Below are 11,325 nucleotides of genomic sequence, written 5' to 3' on the forward strand. Positions count from 1 at the left end.
GGCTAAGTCATTTGCCCAAACCACACAGCTTAGTAAGTAGAGAAGCCTGGGTTTCACTCCAAGTTCATCTTACTTGAAACTCATGTTCTTATTTATCAACTACGGAAACATCTTGTAGTCATTCCTTGAAGAACCTTGCAACATAAAAGAAAAAAGCAGCACAGTAATCCTCTAGAAAAGTAATAATGTAAAGATGAAAGTGTGGGTGAAAAAAATGTACTGAGTTATGTCTTATGCTGGGATTAGCAGTTTGGGCCTCTTGTACTGTGGAGCAAAGAGGCTATTCAATAAATGGATCACACAAAGGCTGGCGAAAAAGTGCAGCCCCCGGGGCTTCAGGAGGCGAGGACTGTGGCTGAGTTGAAAGCATCCTGATGCGGTGGATCTGCCACAACTCCACCCCGCATGCCTCCTGGTGTGCACCCCACTCCAGCGGAGGCTTTGAGGCTGTTTTCACATTTACACCACCACCTCAATGAGGTTATTTTTTTTTTCTAACTATGAAAAATGTCACACGTACATTTTGAAAGAATAGCATAATGAACAACTAATATTTTCCCATTTGCTTTATCGGTCTCTGCCTATCTCTCAGGGAGAGTTCTTGCTGCTTCCCCCACTCATAAGCTCCACCATGCCCCAGTGCCTTTGCACATGCTGTACCCTTTGCCTAGAACAACCTATGCTGTATTCACCTTCTATCACAGCCTTCCATATTTTTGTTGTCCCTATTGAAGAGTGAACTGTTTCCCCTCTTTACTTCTAGTGCCTTTTCTATGCATTCTATCTATCAGGCATGCAGCCTCATGTCCAGGTCTATTTAAGTCATCTTCAAAGGACCAGCCAAAATGCCTTTTCCTCCACAAAAGTGTTTCTGATTCTGTCTGGATGGAGGTGATTGCCTTTCTCTGAAGGTCCACAGCACTCTAGCTTGTGCTCCTGAGTGGCATTTATTACTGTGTGTCTTGGTTTAAGACCGATGCGCCTATAATTTCTCCCCCACTAGATTTGTGAGCATGTTAAATTCAATTCCGTAACCAGATCATTTTCTTATCACCCGTCTCTAGCCCGTAGGTGACACAGCTGACATTTCATAACTTCGGTTACATTCTACAAATATTTTTTTGAGCACATACAGGTATATAGCAAGCTACTAGACTTTGGGCATGGAGAGGTTAATGAGACACACACAGTGACCTCTGCCTCGGAAGCTTATGGACTGTTCTTTAGGTCAGAGTGGGAAACAAGTAATTGCACATGTATGACTGAGGCACCAGGCGAACCAGATGAGCAGCTTTCAAACAAGCACAGAGAAGCTTATACACTGCCGGTCCAATGCAGGGCTGCTCTTTTGCTTTTAAAATGTTGATTGATTTGTTTTCTTAATATAAAAATAACAGATGTGCTTCGTAAAAAATTTAAAAACCGGAAAAGTGTAAAGAAGACAAAATGTCTTGTGATTGCCATCACTCCTTAAAACCACAAAGTTAACATTTTGGTGTGTATTTTCAATCTTTCTTTGCAAACTTGTGTGGGGTGATTGAAGGTTCACATTCTTGCATTATTGTTTTTAGAACTCATATACTATAAAATTAGCTTAAAAGGTGCGACTCAGGGGCTTTTAGTGTAGTGAGAGTTATGCAACCATCACTACAATCTAACTTGAAAATGTTATCATCATTCCCCCAAGTGCCCATCCCTGTCAGCACGCACTCCCCATCTCCTCTACCACCAGCCTCAGGCAGCCACAAACCTGTGTTCTGCCTGCTCTGAACATTTCACACAAATGGAATCCGATACTTGTAAAGATGAAGCCCTTTTGTGTCTGGCTTCTTTCACTTAGCACAATGTTTTGAGGGTTTCTCGATATTGTAGCATGAATCAAGGCCTTCATTTTTTTTAATGCCAAATAACATTCCATTGTATAGCTATACCACTTTTAGTTTATCCATCCACCAGTTAATGACATTTGAATTGTTTCCATTTTTTGGCTACTATGAAGATTCATGTACAAATTTTTGTATGGATGCGTTCAATTCCCTTGGGTTTATACCTAGGACTGAAATTGCTGGATCCCATGGCAACTCTGTTTAACATGTTGAGAAATTGCCAATCTTTCCAAAGGGCCTGTGCCACTTTACATCTCACCAGCAATGGATGAGGTTTCCAATTTCTTCACAGCCTCACCAATACTTATTATTGTGCCTTGGTTTTTGATTTGTTGTTTTTGTTTTTGGTTGTAGATATCCTGTTAGGTGTGAAGTGGTATCTCATTGTGGTTTTGATTTGCATTTCCCTGATGGCTAATCACGTTGAGAGCATTTTCACATGCTATTGGAAGCTCACGTCTTATTTGCACAGTGCTACAGAAGTCTTGCTTACATGAGGACCATGATAAAGACAAGTATTAAGTCACCAGTGAATAAAAAGGCCTGAGGTTTGGAAGCCAAGTGCCCCTTCTGGGCGCTGCTCACAGATAGTTCTGAGCTGCCTTTTGTAAATAGTTACGTGGACACCCTTGGACACAAGCCCTATACTACCAGAGAATGTCCCCGGACACACACAACTAACAACAAAACACCCCCAAATCTAGGTACACAGGGGTAAAACTTAAGTAAAGCTTAATTACACAACGCAGAAATGAAATCTTATGACTCCTATGACTAATTGGGAAAAAGTATTTACTACCAAACTGGGAAGTATGCATACAATACTACCAATCCACAAAACACAAGATCAGATTTTCAATGTTTCTGTTCCATTCTATGGTGCTGCAGGTAAGTACAGTTCAACTCCTATGAAAATATGGAAGGCCTTTGAGATGCTGGATTTGTGAGAACAGCGGAGTGTTGGCTGGAAAGGGTAAATACATACTCTGTGTCTTACGTGTGCCGAGTTGGAAAGTTACCTGTGCAACTGACAGTGATATGCACTTAGAAAGGGCTATGCCCTACAGTTTACCTGTCTTAAATTGATGCTCATTAGTTCTGTACGGCTGGACAGCCAGTCCTTACTCTTAATATATTTCTCTTTTATAGCATCTGTAACCTGCTACGTATATGCCGGGATCGAATGTACAAAATTTGCTTTAATATATGATTTCATCAACATTGCCAAGCCTTGGGTGTTCTTTTTTTCAAAATAAAGTTCCAATGAAACCAGCCAGTTAAATCCCACAAGGTTGACAAGAACTGGGAATTTCTGTGTAAAATAAATCAAAAATTAAACACACATACACACGGAAAAAAACAACTACACTTCTCTCCCAAGGCCAGTGTGTTTGGCCTTCAGTTTTATCTTATAAACTTGTTCTCTCTTCAACACTTGACATCAAGCCTAAGTCTAAAGCTGCAGTGTAATTACAAGAGAATGATCAACTTTTAAAAACGCTTCATTCCTAGTGTTCCCTATCATGCACCTTCATGGGAAAAGAAATCTACATGCTCCTCCACCCAGTATAAATATTCATTGTGGCCACAATTTCCCTCAGTATTCTCATGGCCAACAAAGACAGCTTCACACAGATGCCGCGTTGTTAGTTTGTATGCAATGCTTGTTCGAGCCTTGTGTCTTGATGTCCTTGAAAAGGGATGCTTGTGTAATAGAGTTGCAGTGTTCTCATAGGCCCTCCTCATTCCCATTACACGACTGTATTTCAGGTACCCCACTAATTTGAGGGAAATGTACAATGTGAATTTTAAAACACTGCCCTAGGTCAGTTGTTTTTTGAGGATTTGCCAAATTTCCCATCACCAACACAAAACTCTGGTTTAACCTACAAACACTTGAGTTTCCTGCATTCTTGAGACCATAGTCTCTCTTTTCCCTCCCAACAAGGAACATTGGGGCAGTGGAACAGGTGATTTCAAGAGAACATCCTGTGTTAATGGTGTGATTGTGCCAATTGGGCCAAAACTTTCCTAGATAATAGTTTGAGTTTTAGCCATTTCCTTTGACAACAATGAATATTGCTTTGTTCCAGCAATAACATAAGAAGACTTCTTGGTTTGTTTTGGGATTCAAATGCTCCGTTTAGAGTCAATTTAAAAGATCTTAAATCTCAAGCCTTTAATGAGTGACCTGTTTCCAATCTACAGAGTTCTAGACAGTTTCAGATTTGTAGATATTTTTAAGTCCAAACTTTTCTCTCCGTTTCTCTTGGGACCAACAGTGAAAAGTGTTAATGCTGAGGCCTTGGAACAGAATTTTTAATTTGCCAGAAAGGCCTGGAGCCAACCAGCCTGGAGCCCGGCCATCGCCACCTGCTTTGCAATCCCAACTGTGGGGAAAAGCCCTTCAATCTGCTTTGGGGAAGAAAAGTACATGCTCAGCTTCCAACCTATGCCAGTTTAGAAAAGGTATGAATATGCCAACGTTTATTTAACACCTTCTAATTTAGCTGACGTTGTAAAGGGAAAAGATGAGCGGTGTGCCTGATAGGATTTTGAGAATGGTACTTTACCTCTGTGGTCCCTAAACACTTAACCCCGTCTAGTCATGAGAAAAAAATAAATAAATCAAAGATCCCAATAAAAGGATAATCTAGAAAAAAAAAACAGGCATACCTCTGGGATACTGTGGGTCCGTTCCAGACCACCACAGTAAAACGAGTGGTGATCTCTTGCTAGTGGAGGGTCTTGCCTTCGATTTGTAAAAAAACCTCAACGTCTGTGAGGTGCAGTAAGGATATGCCTGTACCTGGTCAGTATTCCTCTTCCTCAGAACTGCCCAGGCCATCAAAACGAGGAAATTCTGGGAAAACAGCAATAGCCAGGAGGAGCCCGGAGACATGCCAACTAAATGAAGCCTGCTGTCCTGGATGGCATCTGGAACAGAAAGGGACATCAGGGAACAGCTACGGAAATCTGAATAAGGAACGGGCTTTCGTTAGTATTAAGTGTGCATGTCGGTTCATTAATTACGACCAACGTACCATAAGAAGGCCAGGCGTTAACTGGAGAAACTTATAAAGGGAATGGAGAACAGGGGAGTTCTAGTATCTTTGCAACTTTTCTATAAAATAAACCGTATTGAAATATAAAACTGAGTGGTAACATGTTTGTTTTTAAAACACCATTTCTGGACAATAGACACAACAGCATTACTTCTGCAGGTGAACGAACTAGGAGCCCAGAAACACCATCCTGCCAATGTCAGCAATTTAACAGGATCACAGAGAAAAATTCCCACATCAAAATGCAGTAAGAGTCTGGGAACTTCCCTGGACGAAGCCCACATCTCCATCCTTAGTAAGGAACGTTTATGGAGGAATGCTAAGGCACAGTATTATTGGGAGAGCTGCCGACTAGAGATTTCTGTGCTTTAAAGTCACCAGGTGAAACTTTTGCTTTCAAATTTTAAGTAAATGCCTGCTTCACATTTTACATTTAGCAAGTAGTTTAAATAACAGCATAGTATTGCATAGTTTATAAATGTTTATTAAATGTCAGTAATCTTTACAAAGCAAATATTAAAAGCAAGAGGCAAAAATTCTGCAAAATATGTACAAAAGTAAAAAGCCTTAATAACTAGTAACTCATTTTATAAAACCCAACTGTCCTTGCCACTTTCAGACCTCCTTTAGAAATAATTTATTGCCAACCCTGAACTAAAGCACTGACAGAAAATAATTTACAATATCAGATAATGCGCTTAGTTCCTGGAAAGTTATAAAAAGATATATGTATAAAAAATCCTAAGCCACAAATACTTTTATACAGAACTAATACAAAGGATGTTTGGTTGGGTACAGTATTATGAGGTTGTTACAAAATATACTTTTTTATAAGGCTCCTTGTGGTAAATGAATTCTCCCCACTGTATAGTAGTACTGTACAGAAAAGCCAGTGAAAACATTTTCTACTTCTGCTTTAAGAGGTAAAACAAAAAAGGGGGAATGTTAGTTTGTTGCATTTTTACATATACTTTCCAAGAATTAACCCCCACCCCATCAAATAGGCATGACTGAGGACAAATGTATCGCTTACTATGGTAAGAAATATATAAGCTTTTAAAATACAAAGGGAAGGAAAGTAGCCTACTTCTATCATGATATTCACTGATTGAAAATTTATGCATAGTGGGTCAGCATACGTTGATGCATCTGGAAATGATCATTATGAACAGATTCGAGTATGTCTCAAAACCTCTAATCAACCCAGAGAATACTGCCCTATCATTAATGCTTTTTTGGTCCATATAAGCTCTGGCATTTGCAATCAGATGGCTAGACCTGGATGAAATAAGAATGAACATATTTATTTCAATGCTAACTATACATTCAAGTACAGACATAAGCATGCTAGCGGTACAAACACTGTACTCCATATGATGGTAAGAATCACTTACCAGCCTAAGGCTAATATCAATGTGGTGGTACTTGAAAAAGCCATGAAAGCCAACTTGTTTAAAATGCTCAGGTTTAGTCTTATACTTCAATTTCTAGCATAAACTTATTAAGCCCTAGCTTCGTACCATAAAATAATGGGTATGTATTATTTGGGACATGGAGACACATACACACCCACTCCCATACCATCCCTCCCTTCCTCATGTTTACTGGACAGAAAGCCAATCTGTGTCCTATCATTTTTCTGTTAGTAAAGCAGCACATGACCAGACTGTCGGTGACTAATGGAACTTAACCTGTTGATATGACAGGAGATAAAGTGGCTCAGCACTAAGTAGATCTCCAATTGAAAATGACATGTGCAAAATTTCTGTCCTGATTCCTCAAATAAAACTAGAAGAAATGAAAAGGTAACAGAGTAACTTTCTCTACATTTATTAGGGAGTTTGTTACAAATAGTGAACTGAACTTTACAGGCACGATTCCATGAATTCCAATAAGAGTTAACACTGATAATTTAGCTTTCTCATTACATATACAGAAATAACATTGCTACAAATTTGCAATGGAGAAAATCTTGTTGCAAATGGCTTGGTTTGGGGTTTTGTCTAAATGTATCATTATATAATGAAAGCACCAATTTGAGGGCTTCTCAAATAGTGATTTGAGTTTCAGAACATTAACTTGGTAACTTTATTCTTCTCTAAATAAGGCATAACTGGATATGTGTATTAATGCTGAAAATACATTTCATCAAAAGCATAAATACAAGTATTTGGGTATACATTGGAAATTAAGATTTATTTATTCCTTCTTACAAAAAATTATAGGACATGATTTCTGTCAAATCTAAATTAATATTTCTAGTCATTTCTGGTAATAAGGTCATCTTACTTCCTTCTACTTTAAGCCAACCACTGCCACCAACTGAACAAGGATTTCCCGAAACAACCTCACTAGAGCGATTCACCAGAGGCTCCTAACTTTGTAAAATATATGCCAATGAAACTTCAAAGAAAACAAAATAAATAAATGGCCCCTTTTCACTCACATTGCCTTCTCGGATTACGGCTGCACTACAGCCATCCAGTGCCCTTTCCAGACAAGATTGAAATGAAGATTTAAACTTAACACAGTATTTGGCAGAAAGCAATGATTCAGGTTATTAAAATAATACTTAAGCAGAAGAGGCACGTTTTGAATTATTTGGATCTTCAGAAAACATTTGACAAAACCCTTTTCCTATATGAAAATCAAGGCCCAAATCTGTGGTGTTCTTTGATTTGTAATATAAGGCAACTCTGTATACTACAAAGTTCTTCAAGGTCAAAGAGGATATTTTGTAGCATTTCTTAAGAATTAAACAAGACATTCAGATTTAAGAACAGAATGTAAGAAAATTAGGCACATCTTATTCCAAATAATCATGAAGTCTAAGAAAATCTTAACAGATGAAAGAACTTTAAATCATGTTTTTAGAGATTAGGGGTAAATTGGCATAGCTATGAGCACCCTTTTAATTTTGTTTTGTTCACCTCCATCTTCATATAGTGGTATTTCAAAAGGATTTGGTTTGCATGATATAGGTATAACGACTCCTTCAACCAGTTTAAAAATACAGTATATAAAAAGAGTGGACTAAAGCATTCAGATTGAACTTCATAGTTCTACTGAATGTCTAAACAAGCCAGCCATTAAATATAAGTAATTTGCTGCCTCAAAGTGTATTCTAGATTTTACCATAAAAGAAGGTTGACTCTGAGACATCACACACATCAGGAAAGAAAATCACAACTGCCCAAAATAATACCGTATCTGTTTGGTGTTTCAATGTTTCTTGTTGGTAGCCAATATGGGGAAACTGGTGACTTCTGCTTTGTCAGGCAATATTTATGGTTCACGTCACAAATCTTAAATATAACATAAACCGACCAAGTGTCCTCTTCACATAGGGAACTCACTTCAGCCCCTCGCTGGAGTTAATGTTTTGGCCATTCCATAAAACCAATAGCTAAATTTACACACAGGCTCTCCACCACACAGTCCAAATGTTACTGTGCACATGATATTCAGAAGCTCTGAAATTATTCTATGAATTTAAACAAAGTATTCTTTTTGGCAAGAAGCACTAGATGTTTAAACATGCATGGACATTTGCATTATCATGTGGGCGACAGGTCTGGAGGTCACATATCACCAAGGCATGAAAATACTGGGAGTGACTATGGATGGAACTGCAAATGCAAGCAAAGTCAGGTATGCAAGAACAATTCCTGGTTAGCTCAGAGAAAAGCCCTATCTCATACTAGACAGCAAGACAGACCAAGAGCCATTGTCGTAACGGTGGGTGGCTCATAATGTTCACCCATCTTTCAAGAACTTCCTCGCCAAGAAAATACCTGAGAGCCCAGTCAGCTATACAGTAAAGTGACGAATATCACAGTCTTAGTGACAATTTTCAGGAAAAGGAGAAAAGCTGCCATTTTCCAAACTGTCCCCAGCCTTGTCCATCTTTTCCCTAATCCAATTCCAACACTGCACTTACCCTGCAAGCCAGGATTTTCAGTACTGCAAACCAGCCATTCTGAAGAGTCTGCTGTGAATGTATCTGGAATCAAAAAGCTATTGCATGGGTATGTTTTCATTTGGTAAGAAATGGAGGAGGTCAAATGCAATCAGATGTTGGTGTGAACTAAAAATATTATCTCTTGTTCTTAGGAATATCCTTAAAACATTCCAAATGCACCTCAATAAAGCTGGAATTTCATAAATGAACATGCACATACTGTGCTTTTTTAGTGACATACCAAGAATGAGTAGGAATTTGAAATGATACCTTCTTGTATCTTGAATAGTTTGATACAAAAATACTGCAAACTCCAAATGAACAACAAAAAATCCCAAAAATGCCACTCTCTGAGTTAATGGGAATAGACAGGAGAGCAAAAGAAAAGCGTTTGTGATGGTACAAAATGGTTTCCTGCCCTAACCGGTTTGGCTCAGTGGATAGAGTGTTGGCCTTCGGACTCAAGGGTCCCAGGTTCGATTCTGGTCAAGGGCATGTACCTTGGTTGCGGGCGCATACCCAGTAGGGAGTGTGCAGGAGGCAGCTGATCGATGTTTCTCTCTCATCGATGTTTCGAACTCTCGATCCCTCTCCCTTCCTCTCTGTAAAAAATCAATACAATATACTTAAAAAAACAACAAAACAAAAACAAAAGCAAAATGGTTTCCTACAGTAAGGCCCCCAATAATCTGAAACAGGATTCAAAAGTCTGAGAGTAAAACACATAACATCTGGAAAGGTTATGTTTATTTAGAAAGTTCTGTTATCAAGTTGCTTGCAATTTTTAGTTACTGCCATGGCCAAGATGTTTCACATCCGACACTTTTATTACATATTTAAATATGAAAAGGGTAAATCGTATTTCACTCATAACTTTGACCAAAACACTATATATGGCACTTGCTTGCCTTTTGCTCCCCCGTACCATTTGTGAACTTCCATTAGCATCAAACCAGAAATCCTCATGTAAACTTTAAAACACTAAAAACATTACCTTTAGGAACCACAGAAATTTTAAAACAAAACAACTGTTATGCATGTAATGAAAAATACATGAAGGCTAAATCTGGTGAATCTATAGAATGTCATTCCTAAGATCAAAATTTTTTCCAATAGCCATTTCAAAATAGGTCACCATAAAGCTAGGCACGAGTGTTGCTGCTATGTGTCAGGCAGACAAAAGGTATCTTATTTGTTTTAGAACTGAATATTCTCAACCTCATACTAGAAATACTCAAGGACACCTGCTATACTTGGCACTACAGGGCAATCCAGTTTGAAAGTGGAAGGTGTTAAAGCCTGAACTATACCTCGAGTGAGGTTTGGCAGAAAATTACAACTCCACTCTAATGGAAGCCATAGCGAAACCGATCAAAGCCTGAACTTCAGCAGATATTGGCAATGTGTTGTTATTCAGCAGCTTTCAGCCACAAACCAAAGTCTGCAGAAGAAGGACTCAGATTTCCAAGAACTTCAACACAGCATCAAGATTTTTCTAATTCCTGTTGTAAACTATTTGAAAAAACAAAACAAACAGAAAACAATAAAAAAGACAAAAAGGCATTAAAACAGCAAGTCTTTTGTATATCACTGTAGCATAAGCTGCTTGAGGTTGTCATGAAGAATAGTATCCTTCACGTCACGGAAAACCAGGCGGATGTTTTCGGTGTTAATAGCAGTGGTGAAGTGGTGGTACAAGGGCTTCTGCTGCTGGTCCCGGCGTTTGTTACGGAAACACTCCACCAGGAATTTTTGGACGTCTCTTAAGCAGTGGGGATCCCCTTCAAATTCTAAGAAATAGTCTTTGATGCTCACAATTTGCACTTTCTCCTCAAGCAAATCTGTCTTGTTTAAGAAGAGAATTATGGAGACATTGCTGAAAACCCGGTTATTGACAATTGTTTCAAAAATGTTCAGAGATTCTGTAAGGCGATTGGTCAGTCGGTCTTCCATAAGCACCTGGTCAAATTCACTTGAGGAAACAAGGAAAAGTATTGATGTCACACTGTCGAAGCACTCAAACCAACGTTTTCTTTCTGATCTTTGACCACCTACATCGACCATTTTAAAAGGAACATTTTTAATTTCAAAGTCGTATTCATGAATGCCTTTGGTGGGCCTTCGGGCAAGCAGAATATCTTGTTGTGATGGAACATAATTCTGGGGGGGAAAAAAAAAAGCTTTTATACTCAGGAACCAGAACTAGAATTTTTAATGTTCTACTAAGTGTCTGGTGAACGGATATGCAAGCAAAATTATCTTTTTAACATGTCGACACCTCTTAATAATACTAAAGCATCAATACTATTATTATTCCAATTATACAATGCCAAATATATTAAAATGTTAGTGTACGACGACTGGTTCAAAATTCACTACAAATGAGCAGCACCTATTTTTTTTTTCATTCCTG

The 11,325-nt window shown here is 38.5% G+C and overlaps 1 protein-coding gene across 1 annotated transcript in view; it reads right to left on the minus strand.

The window, feature by feature from the left end:
* Positions 1–9,641: 9,641 nt before the first annotated feature.
* The window catches only part of GNA13 (guanine nucleotide binding protein (G protein), alpha 13), a 23,519-nt gene continuing 21,835 nt past the window's right edge, over positions 9,642–11,325 (minus strand). The window contains exon 3 of the mRNA XM_006776666.2: positions 9,642–11,072. Coding sequence (XP_006776729.1) covers positions 10,500–11,072 — 573 coding nt within the window. The 3' untranslated portion in view covers positions 9,642–10,499. The remainder of the gene's footprint in view (positions 11,073–11,325) is intronic.

Source organism: Myotis davidii, unplaced genomic scaffold, assembly GCF_000327345.1.
Source record: "Myotis davidii unplaced genomic scaffold, ASM32734v1 scaffold69, whole genome shotgun sequence".
Lineage (NCBI taxonomy): Eukaryota > Metazoa > Chordata > Mammalia > Chiroptera > Vespertilionidae > Myotis > Myotis davidii.